Source organism: Podarcis melisellensis (assembly GCF_964234715.1).
Source record: "Podarcis melisellensis genome assembly, chromosome: 1".
Classification (NCBI taxonomy): Eukaryota; Metazoa; Chordata; class Lepidosauria; order Squamata; family Lacertidae; genus Podarcis; species Podarcis melisellensis.
Window position 1 is genome coordinate 134365892 of NC_138528.1, and position 18127 is coordinate 134384018.

The 18127-nt window shown below is 41.9% G+C and overlaps 2 protein-coding genes across 8 annotated transcripts in view; both read left to right on the plus strand.

Annotated features, from left to right (window-relative positions):
- The window catches only part of ACADL (acyl-CoA dehydrogenase long chain), a 30896-nt gene extending 29999 nt beyond the window's left edge, over positions 1–897 (plus strand). For both annotated transcript variants that reach the window (XM_081892468.1, XM_081892469.1), the window contains exon 11: positions 362–897. In XM_081892468.1, coding sequence (XP_081748594.1) covers positions 362–455 — 94 coding nt within the window. In that variant the 3' untranslated portion in view covers positions 456–897. The remainder of the gene's footprint in view (positions 1–361) is intronic.
- Positions 1–18127, plus strand: part of KANSL1L (KAT8 regulatory NSL complex subunit 1 like) — a 46751-nt gene that overhangs the window by 8524 nt on the left and 20100 nt on the right. Inside the window, exons 2-6 of one of the 6 annotated variants that reach the window (XM_081911465.1) lie at positions 3749–3786; positions 9863–10968; positions 12433–12574; positions 14582–14779; positions 15646–15767. In XM_081911465.1, coding sequence (XP_081767591.1) covers positions 9890–10968; positions 12433–12574; positions 14582–14779; positions 15646–15767 — 1541 coding nt within the window. In that variant the 5' untranslated portion in view covers positions 3749–3786; positions 9863–9889. Of the gene's footprint in view, positions 1–3662; positions 3787–4196; positions 4218–4751; positions 5028–9862; positions 10969–12432; positions 12575–14581; positions 14780–15645; positions 15768–18127 lie in introns of those variants that run through there. The other 5 variants (XM_081911464.1, XM_081911466.1, XM_081911467.1 and 2 more) reach the window with 5 other exon arrangements.

Consider the following 18127-nt stretch of genomic DNA (forward strand, 5'->3'; position numbering starts at 1 on the left):
CTGGAAAATAAATTTAAAATGGTTATTATTAACAAGAATATAAATGTTAGACAGTGTGCTAGTGTAATCATCATTATGACAATTAGCTTTGTATCTTACTTTCTCCTTGTTGTTGTTACTTTTTAAATATTTATCTTTAGAAATAAACAAACAGCATAAAAACAATTTTCTCCCCAAAGCTTAGCATAGTGAGGGAGAATGTAATAGACTCTGATGAAACAATTGCTCTGTAAAAACTACCGTAATTTAAGCAATGCACACTTGAAGATCCCATGATCCAAGCTTGGGTCCCTGATGACACACGTTTCTATTTAGAAGTACTAATATGTTTTGCAATCTACTCATTGACATTTTTCTCTAGATCTTTTGTAGATTCTCGTGTTCAGCCAATATATGGTGGTACTAATGAAATAATGAAAGAGCTCATTGCTAGAGATATCGTGATCGACAAATAGGCATCTGTTTATACTAACGGATAGTTCCAGATCCCATTTCCACTGATAAGGAATTACATTGTGCCAAAAATAAAAATAAGGAGACAGTATGGGTCTAATTGAAGAAGAAACAGCAGCAAAAGCCTGTTTAGACATTAACAATAAAAATGTATGTTTTTGTTGATCTCCAATGTTAAACTTAGAATAACTGTTTATGATTTCTCTTATGATTTAACTCCCCAAATGCAAAAAAACTCTTACAAGTATTTGGACTACAAGCACAAAATTCATTGTCATCTAAAGCTGAATTACTTAAAGCCTAATGCAATTCTTTTCTGTTCTAAATAGAACATATGTTGGAGGATGATGTGAAAAATTTCTACTGTAGAAACTGTAAAGCTCTTTGGAAATAAATGTAGGCCCATTTCTGACAAAAAAGAAATAAATATACCTCTTCTAATGATCTGAATGGGTATGCTTCTCTATAAGCAAAGAAGTGGACAGTTAATCTTCTAATGTTACAGATGATTGCACAAAAAGAGTGACATTTGTATGCAGCCTAAAGTGCCTTCCAACATGTAACTGTATTTTGTATATGACAATAAAAGAAAAAAACTTAAATAATAGTAATATCATAGTCCAATAATATCTTTGATATCTTTTGAGTCAACAGCTTGAAAGTGTCATGGTACCTGAGGTGCTCCAAACTGCACTGCAAGATGTGACACACTGGATGTGCAACATGACACCTATTAAATGTGGCAATAGTGCTTAAATAACTTCAGAGACCTGGTACCTAGCCATCAATTAAATCAGGGGTTGCCAGCCTTTTGAGGCCCCTGTGCACATTTGCAAACTGGAGAAATGGTCATGGGCGCTACCCAAAACTTGCTATCAAGCACATAACCCTCCTATTTGATTGGTTAAAACAGAATACTTCTTTGGAATCTAATTTCAGTGGAGGAAGGGGACTCAGTGGGTGCCCTGGAATGATTGGAAGGCTTGCCGATTGGAAGGTTGGCAGTTTGAATCTCCACGACGGGGTGAGCTTCTGTTGTTCGGCCCCAGCTCCTGCCAACCTAGCAGTTTGAAAGCACGTCCAAGTGCAAGTAGATAAATAGGTACCGCTGCGGTGGGAAGGTAAATGGCATTTTTGTGCGCTGCTCTGGTTTCGCCAGAAGCAGCTTAGTCATGCTCGCCACATGACCCGGAAGCTGTACGCCGGTTCCCTCGGCCAATAAAGCGAGATGAGCACTGCAACCCCAGAGTCGTTCGCGAGTGGACTTAATGGTCAGGGGTCCCTTTAAAAAGGTAAAGATACCCCTGCCCGTACGGGCCAGTCTTGTCAGACTCTGGGGTTGTGCGCCCATCTCACTTAAGAGGCCAGGGGCCAGCGCTGTCCGGAGACACTTCCGGGTCACGTGGCCAGTGTGACAAAGCTGCATCTGGCGAGCCAGAGCCGCACACGGAAAGGCCGTTTACCTTCCCGCTGGTAAGCGGTCCCTATTTATCTACTTGCACCCGGAGGTGCTTTCGAACTGCTAGGTTGGCAGGCGCTGGGACCGAGCAACAGGAGCGCACCCCGCCGCAGGGATTCGAACCGCCGACCTGTTGATCGGAAAGTCCTAGGCGCTGAGGCTTTAACCCACAGCGCCACCTGCGTCCCAGGGGTCCCTTTACCTTTATGCAAAGATTGCATGGGTCTAAGAGTCTCTTACATTGACCTACCTTGCCATTTTGCCCTCTTCTCCCCTGTAACCTTATTCGTAGTCCTATGTGAACAGACTTACATGGAAGTTAAGCTTCTTTGAGCTCACTTCTAGGGGCGGAGGGAGGAGTTGCAGCCTCAGAAGAAAGCTTGGGGACAGATGCTGCTTTGTTGAGAAATAAATGGTTGGTCGCGCTCAAAGACTGTTGAGTTGCCATCTTTAAGCTTTATTCTTAGAACAAGCATAGGCGCCGACTCCAGGGGGCCTGAGGGGGCCCGAGCCCCCTCAAAAATTCGTTTGGGGGGGCTCTGCCCCCCCAATAATTTAAGAAAATTATTGCCGTATTTTCCCCTCAAAAAGAGGAAGCGGCTGCTTTCCTGCATTCTGCCTCAGGGTCTTACTGCCCACCCTCCTCTGTTTCCTTGCTGTGTTTGCTCAAACGGAACAAAGAGCAGGGAAAGCCCCTCCCCTCCAGGCAAGCAGAGTGTCGTCTCTGTGCTCCAGGAGGGGGGGGGGGGAGAGAGAGAGAGCATGCGAGCTGGCTGGCTTGGGTGGGTAGGTGAGGGAAAACTTTTGCCTTCCTTTCCTCCCTCCTGTTATACCCCTCTCCTGCATTCTTAGCCAGCTGCTTCTCTGCACACCCCTCTCGTGCTCCTTGTCCGTTCTGTGTTTTTCCTTCCCTCCCCACTTAAAATGTGATTTAAAAGCATGGATCCTCAGGATCTTTGCATTGGGTCACCCCAAATTCACCAACAGATCACATAGCATGTCCATGGCTACAGCCTGCCCCCCAAAAATCACACACCCACTGTTGCCTGGGGCTGCAATGGTGCAAAAACGTGGTTACAAAGCATGGATCCACAGGGATTCTCAGGATTTTTGCATTGGGTCACCCCAAATTCACCATCAGAGCACATGTCTGTGGCCACAGCATGAAGCACAAAAATGATACATCATTAATATTCACCGCCCACGGCGGCAGCCAATCGGCTGCCACAAAGGGCGGGCCGTCGCAGGTTCACTTAAGGTCGGGGCAGCCCGGGGCTCGCCCCTTTCGTTCCCCCAGCAGCAGCGGTTTGGAGGTCTTGGGCCCCCCCAATATTTTTTATAAGTCGGTATGGGCCCCCCCCCAATATTTTTTATAAGTCGGCGCCCCTGAGAACAAGTGCTGTGATTTGAGTGATATCACCAGGAAACACACACACACACCATTTATGCAGGAAAGCTTTAAACCGTAGAGCATAAAACTCTTCACCTCAGGGTCGTGGCTTCGAGCCCCACGTTGGGCAAAACATTCCTGCATTGCAGGAGGTTGAACCAGACGGCCCTCGTGTCCCTTCCAAGTCCACAATGCTATTGAGAACACACACACACGCTCCTGGAAGTAGACCCGCCGCCCACGCCGCCTCATTTGCATAGGCCCGCCCACCGGCCCTCCGGATTGGCCGCCCACCCCGCCTAAACTACCGCCCGCGCGCGGCCGCTCGGGCTGCTGAGGCAGCTTGGCTCGGGAGCGCCGGGCGGGCGGCTGTTGGGAGAGGCGGGCAGGAGAGAAGCGGCGGCGGGAGAGGAAAGCGCGAGTCCCTCTGAGGAGAGGTCCGCCGGGCGGAGGAGGCGGCCGGGGAACAGACCGAAGTTGGCAGGCAAGTCCGGGCGGGGGGGGGGGCAGGGGGTGGCGAGGGTTCCCCTGAGGGGCGTCGGGAGAGGCGGTTGGCTTCTTGCCGAAGCAGGGGGCGCCTTCGTGGCGCGCGCGCGACTCGCCTCCCCTCAGGCAGGCGCCCTCCCTAACGGCAGTGGAGCGGCGAAGGGGGTGGGATTGGGGAGAGTGACGGGGCGGCGGCCAATGGGGAGGGGCGGTGGCGTTGGAATGCGAGGGGAGGGGAGCGGAAAGTAGATGCTCGCGCGCCCGGGCGGAGGGAGGGAGGGGGGTGGCGTGACGTAGAGCCGTGGGGGCGGAGCCAGCGCCCCAGCCGGGTGTATCGGGAAAGGATGGGACAGTCATCGGGGAGCAGCTGCGGGGCTCTGCGGGACAAAGCCCCGAAAGACCGGAAATGGGAACTTTTGCCTAATACTGGTATTGGGGGGGGGGGCAACTACCGCATTTCTCTGTCTTTTTTACTCACAATTAAATGCTGTTTTAGATATGAGTGATGCCTGTGAATCCATATATATATCGCCTCCTTTAGCATTACTTCAGCTTTGCACTTTCCAACACAGTTCGTTCCCTAGGTATATTAGTTGCTGGAGAGTACTGGTATCGATTTGGGATGTGGGTGGCACTGTGGGTTAAACCACAGAGCCTAGGACTTGCCGATCAGAAGGTCGGCAGTTCGAATCCCCATGATGGGGTGAGCCCCCGTTGCTCAGTCCCTGCTCCTGCCTACCTAGCAGTTCGAAAGCATGCCAGTGCAAGTAGATCAATAGGTACCGCTCCGGAAGGAAGGTTAACAGCGTTTCTGTGCACTGCTCTGGTTCGCCAGAAGCAGCTTAGTCCTGCTGGCCAGTAAAGCGAGATGAGCGCCACAACCCCAGAGTCGGCCACAACTAGACCTAATGGTCAGGGGTCCCTTTACCTTTATTGTATAGAGTGCTGTTGCACTTGCTCTGCTTGCAGGCTTCTCAAAGGCATCTGGTTGGCCACTGTGAGAGCAAGATCAGTGGCAAACTTTGAGTTTTGAAATTTCAGTGCCCAGTGTGGGTGAACCAGGCGTACTCCCATAAATCTGCCTCTGGTTAGATGGGCCTTGGGCCTGATCCAGCAGGGCTTTCCTTGCATTCTTATAACAGTCAGACTGGATGGGACAACGGCAGATATTCAGCTGCTACCACAGCCCTGTGCATTCGGAGGGGCGGTTTAAAGTGTTATTACTTGCAGGTGGAAATGGTGAGCATGCCTTATTATACCTAGGAAATGGAGTTAATGAAAGCCACATTGATAAATATTTATGGACTGCTATTGAGTGAATGGAAATTACTGCTTCATATGTAAATGTATGTAACTTGGCTTGCTGCCAAACCTTTAGCCTTGCAGATAAAAATTGGTACAAAAGACCAGGATAGAAATATCGTCCACAGTTCCTACAGTCATGTGGGTAACTTGCTGGACTTGCCACTCAAGATTTTCTGATATAAGATGAATTATTAATACCTTCCAAAATGGTAGCTAACTGTATTGAAAGGTTGCAGTGTTTGAGACTTCTTAGATTAGGGCTTGTTCACACTTCCACTTGTCCCTCCTCTTCCCCCTTGTTTACCACTGAATTGGAATAAATGCCAGGTTTTCTGCGGATTGACATTGGTAGTTCGGGTTAGGAACTTAATTCGTTCTGGAGGTCCGTTCTTAACCTGAACCACTTCTTAACCTGAGGTACCACTTTAGCTAATGGGGCCTCCCGCTGCTGCTCTGCCGCCAGAGCACGATTTCTGTTCTCATCCTGAAGCAAAGTTCTTAATCCGAGGTACTATTTTTAGGTTAGCAGAATCTGTAACCTGAAGTGCCTGTAACCCGAGGTACCACTGTATTCTGATTCAGCAGTAAAGGGTGGGTTTTCCCGAGGAAAGTGGTGGGGCAAACAGGAAGCCACTCAGACTTGTTTTTCTCCTTTACTTATAACACTAGAACTTGTACAAGTTCAATGAAGCTGGATATTGTAAGATTTAGGACAGACAAAAGGCAGGACTTATTCATGCAGCACATAGTTGAAGTATAGCATTTGCTCCCCCGTGAGGCAGTGATGGTGACCAACTTGGATGGCTTAAAAAGAGGATTAGACAAAATCATGGAAGAGAGGAGCTGTCAATGACCAGGAGCCCTGATGACAGTGATCTAGCTCCATGGTCGGAGGCAATAATGCTTCCGAATACATGTTGCTGGAAGCCACGGAAGGGAAGAGCGGTCTTGTGCTCAGATGCTGCTTGCAGGTTTTCCATATGCATTTGGTTGGCCTTTGTGAGAACAGGGGTGCTGGACTAGATGGGCCATTGGCCTGATCTAACAGACTATTCTTATGTTCGACCATTTGTTCAATGTGTTTAAGTCCTGTGATGAATGGCAGCACCTCTCCAATACTTAATGTAACTTTTCCAGGTTAATACTTGAGATCTTCAACTGGAATTTGGAGAATTGGATGTGTACTATATGCAAACCTGCCCTTTACCACATTAAGCTGCTCTTTGCCAAATAAGTATATTTTTGATTAAATGACATGGTTTTGTTTATCTGGTGGTTAAACAGTACAACAGCTGGGGTAGAGGACTCAACATCCTTCCTTATGCTCTCCAGCACTTCCCTTTTATAGTTGTCAGCCTCCTCTAGGGGAGAGATGAGGGAGCCAATTTTGAATCACGAATGGACTTATCCACCCAGGGGTCCTTTACCTTTACAATGTAGCCTGGTGAGAAGACGCCATCCCCTTTGCTCTGTACTAACAAATTGTATAAACAATTTCTTTATAACATTGCATTCTTTTCTTTGATTGTTGAGTTGTTGACTTTTGTCCTATTTGAATATTGTCCTCTTTGAATATTGATATTCTGTTTAGTAAGAGAGAAATCTATGAAGGCATGCAGATGGGATTTATATTTGCTGTTTCAGTATCTGCCAATTGGACAAAATAACGTTTTTATGAAATCACATTGAAACTGCTAGTCTTGAGGGAGTCATTTTTACAAAGCATTTATGGTAGTGTTTTTAATCTGTTGACTGTATCGATGAAGTGTTAGTTACCGAAATAAAGATGACTCTGAGCTGTGTCAATAACTGTGTGATAAATCTGAAGTGTTCAAATCTCTTAGTGGAGCTCTATTGTGAAGCTGTAAATTTCTTTCTTTTAATGCTATTGTCACAAACGTATTTAGATTTGAATATGAACTAGTATATGCACATAGTTGTCTGCCTTATGCACTTTAATCTATCGTGGTACCTCCGGTTGCAGATGGGATCCGTTCCGGAGGTCTGGCTGGATCTCGAGGTTTTCGCAGCCGGAGGACCACTTCTGCGCATGCATGCGCAGCAAAACCCAGTAAAATACTTCTGGGTTTGCTGCTTACGTATCCTGAAGTTTCTGTAACCAGAGGGTTACGTAAGCGGAGGTACTACTGTATTTTGGTAGTCTCTTGGTGTACTCACTGTGATTATCAGTGTAAAGTGATAAGAGTTCAAAGTTAAACTTTCATTATTCTGTTTCTCTTTATTGTTAACAGATCAACATAGTGAAATATTTATACATTGCAGCTGGCAAATGTTTTGGGTATGAACAAAAGTAGTAATATTAGAGTTTTTAAAAACTATTCAAAGGCTATGCAGGTATTTCCTAGTTTTTGAAACCCTGCAGTTGTTTTCAGCAAATCAGACAATATTTTTAAGGGTCTCACAGAAAACCAATAAGGATGCAATCCTGTACATAAGTAGTGGGGAACCTCCAGCCTGCAGACCTAAATAGGTGCATCAGCCCCCCCCCATGAATCTCTTTGGTCAAGCCACACCCACCTGCCCTCTGTCCAGTGTGACACACGCAAAGACATAGGTTCTTGCTAAAGTGAAGATTGTGCTGTCTTCAGCACTTGTAAAGCCAGAGGCTTTGGCAGACACTGACAACCAGCTGATTGGTGGCACTTACAAATTACTGTGTCTTAAAAATAGGGGAAGATGTTTCATCTGACATCACAATTATGTCAGATGTTAAAGAGTTGGATAGGCCGACATGTCAAAATGACTTTGTGGAAGTCTGAGGACCTAACCAGCTGTAAATGATTCCCAGCCCCCACTGTATGTGCTTACCTGGGAGTAAGTCCCATTGTGCTCAAAGGACTTATGATCTGAGGAGACATGTATAGGATTGCACCATTAATTGCTAATTAAATGATTTTTCAGGATCAAATAGTAAAAAAAAAGTTAATTCTGAAGACATAGAATAGTTTGAAAACAATATTTTATTGTACCTGAAGTTATATTTCAGTCAGTCACTGAAGCTATTTCCTTTAATTAAATTAGTGTCTCTGGTAGCTTCCTAGAGAGCATTTCAGATATCACATTTTAGTTTTAGATCTTCCCTTAATTCATGATATATATATATTTAAGGAATGTTGACAACTGGTTTTGAGTCTTTTAATTATAGACTTGTATTTAATTGATTGCTTTTCAAAAGTTTAATAGTTTAATTTTTACTTAAACTATATACTGTCATTCAGCAAAAATTCTCAAAGTGGTTTCCATAGTAAAATTTAAGTAGAAATTAAAACACATTTTATTTAAAGTTTTCTTTATATTTTATCTTCTGTTCCCTTTTTTGTACACACTGTTCTGTGATGCAGCTTGTTAAAATATACAAAAAGGAAAAGAAACTGTGTTAGTTCATAACAAAAAATACACCTGAGTAACACCTTTATTTGGACAAATGAATATGTCGTAAACATCAGTTAGGATGGTAGGAGTGAGGAGACAAAGGCAGGCTTATGTTGAAACTACCAAGTTTAGTGACTTCAAAATCAAGCCACCTTTTCTCTCTCTTTCCCCTTTCCCCTTCTCAGCATCTAGCCTGATGAAGAATTCTGGAGAACAGGAAAGCTTTGCTCACTATTTTGTGACATTCTGGTTGGTCCTAGTAAAGGCATTATGCACTGTGGATAGTTAACAGATGCCAGACTTTCCCTTATTTTTTTTCCTTACTGTAAAACAAAGTAAAATGCTCTCCCTACCCCCAGCCTTTGAAGTACAGCAGCCAGAAAGTAAACAAATTGCTATAGCAAGAAATTTCATATGCTGTTTATATTTTAGGAATTAGGAAAATGTGGAGAGACAAACAAAAAGTGATACACTGTTAGGCAAGATTAAATATATGAGGATAGGAAACTGTTCAATCTGGAACATTAAAAATAAAAACATTGGAGAGAAAAATATAATGGATGTTTTTATAGGACTCCTATTTTTAATTGGATGACTTTTTAAAGAGGAAAATTGGGATATGAAAACTGCAAATAATTATTTTGTATAAAATTGAGAATAATGGGGACCAGGCTTACAGAAAGAATTACAGATATCCTCCTGGCTGTGAAACAATGGTCTGGTTCATATGATCCAATCCTGATTGATTAAGCTTGGGTATGCTTGAGTTTTGTGCACTTTCATCATGCTTTAAAGTTGTCTTCCTAATCTTGATTTCTTAGAAAGCCATTAAATGTAATTCATAATTCACACATAATAGGGGTCTTTTTGCCATTCGTGCAAATGAAGTAGTGAATCAGCAGCAAAGGGATTGCATGGGCACGCAGCTCGTGTATGTCTTTGCTTATTGATAATGAAAATGTGGGGGGAGGGGGGAAATACCTGCAAACAGAATTGATTTATATATTTAAAACAGTAACAAGCAAAAGCATACATAGTTATGGTTTCAACATGGCCAGTATTTTGGTGCACCTAAAAATATTACTACAGCCTTTGTTGTTGTGGCAGATGTTCTGAATTAGATGTTTCCATAGATTCATAGAACTGTAGAATTGGAAGGGACCCTGAGGATCATCTAGTCCAACCCCCTGCAATGCAGGAACACAGCTGTCCCAACTGAGCTATCCAGGCACATAATCACGGAACAGTTGATAAGATTATTTTATTTTCTTAAAGAGCAACTGCAAATTATATCTGGAATTTATGGCACTGCAGAAATGGAAATTAACAGTAGATATCAAAACAATAGTTTTATTCAGTATTTGCTTTTCTTACAGGTTGGGTGTAAACTGCTTACGACAGCTATGACACCTGCTCTTCAAGAGAAAGCAATGAAAGGGCACGGTATCTGCTTAGCATCTTCCTTGTCTTCAAGAGTGATGGAGTCCAATGATGCATTAGGCATGGGAAGTACCAGACCAGTAAAAGAGAAGATGAAAGACGGGTCTGTCACAAAAATTACTTGCTCCATGCTGGGGTTCCCCATTCCTCAAGCCAACCATAGCACTGATTGCTTTAACTTAAAATACTTGGGTTCTCAGTCTTCTAAACACTATCCAGTATTAATGAGCCCCAGTTCTACTTTCCATGTAAACAATAAACATTGTGTGCAGAGGAACTCAGAAGAGCATAGCTGCTCCAAAGTGAGAAATCCGTTATGTAACAGCACTAATACACACTTCAGTCAAATTATTAATTCAGAATCTGGGGAGCAGGTCAGAGGGGAAACTTTATTAGGATCAACAAAGAACTTACCTGAAATGGGAAAACTATTTGATTCATGTTTAACTGAATCCCACAATGTAGAAGAAAGGCAGCTTCCTAACCGTAAAGGGTATCAGAAGAATGGCTTTTTGAGCAAGGCATTTATTAATCCTGAGACAAAAAAAGGAGACCTGTTCCAACAAGTGTGTGATGATGCCCTGGAACCAAAAGTGAACTACAATCCCAGTACTAAAGAACAGGAATTGAATTTTCATTTACTTCAGTGTGTAAGCAAGCAACAGGCTTTGCTCAGCCGGGCCAAAAGAACTCAGAAACGTTTGCAAATCCTCTTGGCGAAGCATGTTGTCAAACACTGTGACCAGCAGATGAAATGCTTTGTGAGACGCCAACTACAGAGAATGAAAGCCTTTCAGGATCCATCCGGTGTTTTGGGTGGCAGCTATCATAGATGCACCAACATTAAAATGGAAAACATAGAGGCTAATACAAGTAAAGATATACAGCGTGATTTTGATGTTTTATCTGATGAAATCAAAGTGTTTGCTCGCTCAACAGCTGGACTCCTATTTCATGCGGAAGAGAGTTTGGATTCTGATGCCACTTGTAGCAGCTCAAGTGAAGATGATGATGAGCAGATTTCCAGAAAAGCTATGTCAGTGTAGGTATTAAAAGAATTGCTGAACTTCTGTGCTACAATCCTGCATGCTCAAGTTCCATGTAAATCTGTGATATCTCTGTACATCAAGGACAGAAGATGTGATATGTTAATGACAGGATCTCCAAATCTTTTATTTTTGGAGTTAATTTCACTAGGTTGATAAAGTTTACTGATGTAAATGGAACTGCTCTTTGATCACAGCTTGTTATATGAGTCAAATTTTATAGTACAGGCAATCCTTGCTTCACATGGGGGTTCTGTTCCAGACCCCCATGTGCATTGGCAGGGCCAGAGTAAAGCGTACTGCTCCGCCCCCATTCCACTCTTTTAGTGATCAGGTCACTTCTGGGTTTGGCACTGTTGGGAGTTGCCTGTACAAGTAGCAAATTAGTGACACTATTTCAGCACCATTGAGATGTGTTCCCTGTGGCTGGTATCATCCAGCTCTGTCATATTTTTACATCCATTGAAGTAGTTTTCCAAGGTGTTCCCAAACATAGCTCATTATAGTACTCTAAATGCAAATCATCTGGGAGTGTGGACAAAGGTGACAGCCTATCTGTGCTTGAGGGCCTGTAGTTTGCTCACCAAGCTAAACTGGTGAAAGGCACTTCATGCAGCTATTGTGTCACGGTGGCGCTGTGGTTTAAACCACTGAGCCTCTTGGGCTTGCTGATTGCAAGGTTGGCTGTTCGAATCCGCATGATGGGGTGAGCTCCCGTTGCTCTGTCCAAACTCCTGCAAACCTAGTAGTTCAAAAGCATACCAGCACAAGTAGATAAATAGGTACTGCTTCAGTGAGAAGGTAAACAACATTTCTGTGTGCTCTGGCTTCCATCACGGTATCCTGTTGCACCAGAAGCAGTTTAGTCATGCCGGCCACATGACCCAGAAAATCTGTCTGCAGACAAACACTGGCTCCCTCGGCCTTAAAGCAGAGATGAGTGCCTCACCTCATAGTTAAATTCTACTGGACTTAATCCTCCAGGGGTCCTTTACCTTTTATATATTTCAAGGCCTTCTCCGTAGTGGTACCAAAATTATGGACTTCATGTTGCACTCATGTTCTGCTTTCAGGCATTTGATCCACATCTTGTTGGCCAACAGGATGCTGGACTAGGTGGGCCATTGATTCAGCAGGCTCTTCCTATGTGCTATATAATAATAATAATAATAATAATAATAATAATAATAATAATAATAATAATAATAATAAATAAATAAATAAATTATTATTACAGCTATGTTTTCAACTCTGTGCAGAAATCAGACTCAATTCATCTCTTTCTGTTTTTAGCAGATGCTTCTAAAAGGCATTTTATGATATATTCACTGCTGTTTTAACCTGTTACCTGCTAGTTATTGTAGCCCCAAAGGCTTCTTGTGATATCCTAAGGACTCTTTTGAGTTGTCTTTCTAAAATAGTGATTATCTCTTCTAACAAATGTTCTGTGTTCTTCCTAGTAACTATAGATCTGACTGGAAATGGCTGGTAGACAGAGCTAATGTTGGCTGTCGCTGGACATGGCTTCAAGCCCAGATTTCAGAGCTAGAATACAAAATCCAGCAACTCACTGACCTTCACAGGCAGATTCGTGCCACCAAGGTATTGTCAGTAAGGAATAAAAATGGGTTATTGAAATAAAAGATTGATAGATGTTTTTTCTCTGTGTTCTGTGGTTTCTGGTATCTGGTATCTAAGCAAAAGCCATTATGTAAAATCTACAAAGGTCAATGAAATCGTAGGCTGAGTTTGAGTGTTGTGTTTGTTTGAAAGTAGGATTGTGGTACAGAATCCATACTAAGATTTGTAGTTTACTGGGCGGCCTTGGGCAAGTGACTGTTTCCCAGCTTAATTTATTTCATTCTTTTTTTAAAGAAAAGAGGCGAGGGAGTGAAATCCATTTTGTTTTGTTCTTGTGGTAGTGAAGCCCTGCTGTGAAGCGTAGTCATGGACTGGGAACAGTGACATGAGAGAGAGGTAGGGACTGGTATGAGGAGGATGAAGAGAGGGTGCTTCTTATTTTGGTAGTTTGGAAACAAGTAAGTTGTGTGCATTGGGATGGACCAACCAAAACATTGTCTATAAGTCTCCAGTATAAGTACAGTGAGGAAGCAATAATTAATAGACAGGACTCCTCAAACACAGTCATAAACAATTGATTAAAAGAATTTTCGTCTTTTCTTGAAGTGTAACTAAACAGAAAAAACACAGATAGGCCACAACTATCTTTTCCCAAGGGGTGGAGAGCATGGAAGAAAATGTTATTGGAAGCAGAGAGTTGTCGACCGGTACCAGCAATCTGAGTCTTGGTTTTTTAGTGATACCTGGTTCCTTGTAGATTAATCCTTATGGAAATAAAGAAAATAGCTGTTGTGGGCAAGTGAAAGCAGATCTTTATCCCCCCCCCCCAATAATTTGTATTGGTTTTCATGTAAATACAAGAACAACATATAGCTACAATTAACTTGTCCAGTGGCACAGTCTTACTAAGTTTCGTATGCAGTACACAGTACACAAGCAATAAGGTTTTTTATGTATTGTCAATTCAAGTATTCTCTCCACAGAGGAAAGCAGATCTTTATGCATATATTGAATTGCCTGGTGATTAAACTATTTTTTTGAAGAAAATTGATTGTGCACTTTGCATGATGATTGAGTTCTTTAAATAAGGTAATCCAATAAAGATCATGCTTGGTAATCTAGAGGGACAGATTTAATTTACTTTTAAAATTAAATCAAATCTTTATTGTTACAGTCAATGACCAGCATTAAGGAAACAAGATAAAAGGCACATAGAATGCACTATCAAAATGTGTATAATAAAGAAAAGGCTGGTACTCGTCAATCCAGCATCTCTTCTCAAAGAGCTGGAAATCCAAGACCTCAGCACATTGTAATGCAGGCAGGCAGGCAGCTCATATGTATGCAGGCAGGCAGGCAGGCCTGCAGATAATCTGTTTTGCAAACTAACACTGTCCCAGAAGCAAACAAGTTGCCAATATGCCAATATGTGTTCCATATAAGCCTTCTAGCTGCACCTTTTGTACCAATTGTCTTCAGAGGCATTTCCATATGGAGCAAACGACAGTAATCCAGTCTCAGTTGTGAACAGAAGATGTGTCACTGATGCAAATCTTGTTTTTTATTATTTATTGCATTAATATCCTCCTCTTCAAGGAGCTTGGTTGTGTGAGGTAGGTTAGGCTGAGAGGAGGTGACTGCCTCGCAGTGAGATTAATGTTTGCGTGGGGATGAGTGGGCTGATTTACAGCAACTTGCAGGTCTGATTGCTGAATCATAGTTAGTGTTTGGGCAGCATCACATCTACACTGGCCCTCAGGATGTTTCATTTAGTAGATGAAACTAGAAAATGATACAACAATCAATACATAGATTTGTATGCCAAATTTTTGAACTGGAGCAGAAAATCGCTATAATGTTAGCTGCTTGCAAAAATTGAAGTTGCAGCTTTATTGTCATGTGAGATTATTCACCTTGTCTGTATACAGATCACACTTTGAGCTCTAAATCATTAAAGTGTTTCAGGGGGCTGCAGCAGTTTGAGAGATTACATTTGTTACACAATTGTGTTCAATTGCTGTTGTCTAGGGAATGGTGATCCTAGAAGAATTTCCAAATCCAAAGGACTTCTTGAAGAAACGAACACAATTGATGGACCATGAAGCTTTATTAAACACCACAGGGAATTCACATGCTTCCCTTGAGAGGCAGGATGCTTGGCCGGAACATGATTTTGAAATGTCACCCAGCAGTCCAACTCTGCTTCTCCGCAACATAGAAAAACAGGTATTCAAGTGAGAGTGAGCATCAGATAGAATTAGATAATTTGTAGCAAAACACAGGTACACTGTAATAGCTTATTAATAAAACAAAGTTCCATATTTCTGTAAGCATGATCTGCATAAATTGCAGGAAGTGGGAGATTGTGTAGTTGTTTCTGTACACTCAGAAGGCATCTTGGGAGCTGTAGTGCTAGACTTGGTTTGGCAGGTCTTAATTCAGAAATTTACTTGTGAAATTCACATTGTCCAGTAACAGTGTCTCCATTTCATCTATCTGTTATGAGGATAAAATGTGATATATTTTATGTATGCTACTTGAGCACCTTTTATGTCACCCATCAGCATGATAAAGTCAAACATTTCAGTTTCAGGCAGGAGGACTGTGGAAAAAAGTCTTGGTTTTTCATTTCCCTCCCTGACTTTTTCCCTTTGCCTTGAGCTTAGTATTCATAATTATAGTGTGATTTGCAATAGAGATTGTTTAATGTGACCATTGCATGAATGTGTTTTGTGTTTATCTCTCTAGTGCCGGGGTGGGGAATTTATTTGGTGCAGTGGTTCTGATCTTTATCTTCCTTCTACCCCCACGGGGGCCAACTTTGATAGGCGAGTGGGACCACCTACCTGTCAAATCATCTGAAATCATAAAGTCAGGTGGGGGCAGGAGAAAGGGTGGGGCTTAGTCAAAAGAGGCTTTGCAGATGTTGCTGATTGGAAGTGTCTGCAAAGTCCCTTGCACTGTGCTTTCCTGAGCACCAGCTGATCGCTGGGTGCTTTAGAAGCACCATGCTTTGAATATAATCCTGAGTTCTTTAGACTGTTATTTGCTGTGCATTCAATTCAAGGTTTTCCCTTTGATTCTTTTTTCAGAGTGCTCAACTGAGTGAAATAATCAGCAGTCTGATTACTCCTCTCAATCTGTCTCCCACATCATCTCCTCTTTCCTCAAAGTCCTGTAAGCAGAAAGAGTTGGCCAATGGCATCTCTATAAGGTACGTAACACTTTCATGTATTTCATAATAACTGGATATTTAGCATTTTGGGGAATGTAATATAAAATGACAGTACAACTGTTGTTTAAATAACAACAGTATTATTATTTAAACAAACTTGCAGTAGTTTAGTATTACAAGGCTGCAGTCCTACACACACTTGGGAGTATTGCTGCAATCCTAGCCCCCCCCCAAATACCTGAGAGCCCGCCCCCATACCACTAGAACTTAATTCTGAGTAGACATAGCATTGCATGGTAAGTACTTTTAAACTCAATAGGGCTTGCTTGTGAGGAGACATGTATAAAGCCCTTCACGGCCTAGGACCCTCGTACCTATGGGACCGCCTCTCCTGGTATGCCCCACGGAGAGCCTCAAGGTCCATAAATAACAACACCCTAGTGGTCCCGGTCCCTAAGGAAGTTAGATTGGCTTCAACCAGAGCCAGGGCCTTTTCAACTCTGGCTCCGGCCTGGTGGAACGCTCTGCCTCATGAGACCAGGGCCCTGCAGGATCTGATTTCTTTCCGCAGGGCCTGTAAGACAGAGTTGTTCCGCCTGGCCTTTGGCTTGGACCCAATTTGATTCCCCCCTCTCCCTTTCCCCCCCTTCTTTTCCTTCTCCTCCTGCGATGAGGCTACATTTTAATATTTTAATGTTCCATTATTTTAATGTTGTATTTTATTTTTGTTTTTTAAGTTGTAATCATTCATCTTGTTTTTATTATTGCTTGTAAGCCGCTCTGAGCCTGGCCTTGGCTGGGGAGGGCGGGGTATAAATAAAAAATTATTATTATTATTATTATTATTATTATTATTATTATTATTATTATAGGATCAATCTGTTTTTAAAACCTCCCTGTTTGATAATAATGAGGATGCTGTTCAGAAGAGGCTGACATGTGCTTTGAAATACTGTATATGAATTGCATAGAGCAATTACCAAGATAATAAATATATTATTTTAACGTAATAGTCTCCTTCTATTGTAATAATGGTGATATATGATAATGTAAAGCACATTAACACAACAATATAAATCACGTTTATAAAGTTAGTAAAACAAAATATAAATGAATTAAAACAATAGACTTGGAAAATAAGGTTGTTGTTCAGTCTTCTAAAATCAAAATAGTCATTCTATCATGCAATAGAAGAGGGTGAGAGATGGGATTTCAGTGCTTCTCCATTGGTTCCGCTGAAGGATCAGCAACTTTGGGCTCTTTTCCAAATTGTTCCATTCCAGCTGAACATTACAAGAATGCCGTAAGGAAGAACTAGTGTTTGAGCTTGTTTTCTTGCTATGAAGTCCTTTTCCTTCTGTGCCATGCCTTCTGGAATGTAAGCCTGGGAGCAGGGACTGTTTTATTCCTAATATTTATGAGCTGCTTTGGAAGCTTGCTTTTTTTTTTTTTTTTTGGCTGAAAAGTAGGATAAAAATGTGTTAAATAAAACATAAATTAATTTTTGTTAATAATGATTAAAGATGATTGGATTTAGATGGTGGAGTAATGAGATTAGGTTGTATTCTAATGAGATTAAGAAATCTCAACTAAGAAGATGATTTCCCATGTTTTTAAAAGCTATTATGGTCTGTCTTGAATAATAAACTGGGGATGTCTCTTTAATGGTTCAACTTCACTAGGGGTCAGGTCTCATTTCTTTGCCACTGATACTTCTCTATGCTGTTTTTCTTGGGAATATTCATGTTCACAGTTTATTGCTTGCAGCAAGTACCTCTGTGAAAGTACAGTGGTACCTTGGGTTAAGTACTTAATTCGTTCTGGAGGTCCGTTCTTAACCTGAAACGGTTCTTAACCTGAAGCACCACTTTAGCTAATAGGGCCTCCTGCTGCCACTGCACCACTGGAGCACAATTTCTGTTCTCATCCTGAAGCAAAGTTCTTCTTTTTTAATATTTTATTAAATTTTCAAGCATAAAACACACCTTAAACACACAAATACATCAACATTATGCATAAAAGAAAAAATATAAAAGAAACGAAAAAGAGACAAACCTTTCGTAACTTTTTTATAACTTATTGGACTTCCTCACATCTCCCTTACCCTGCGTTCTCTGCAATAAAAATTATCAGCAAATTGTTACCTTGTATCATACCTTATTTTATACTTCTCACATATTAAGTTTCTTAACCTATAATAGTTATTATCCATTAATTATAACTTGAGTTTACCATGAATTTACCGGAACCATACTTTTCTAGCAAAGTTCTTAACCCAAGGTACTATTTCTGGGTTAGCGGAGTCTGTAACCTGAAGCGTATGTAATCTGAAGCGTATGTAACCCGAGGTACCACTGTATAGAGAAATTATGGAGCAATGTTGGAAGGTTTAGAAGTTG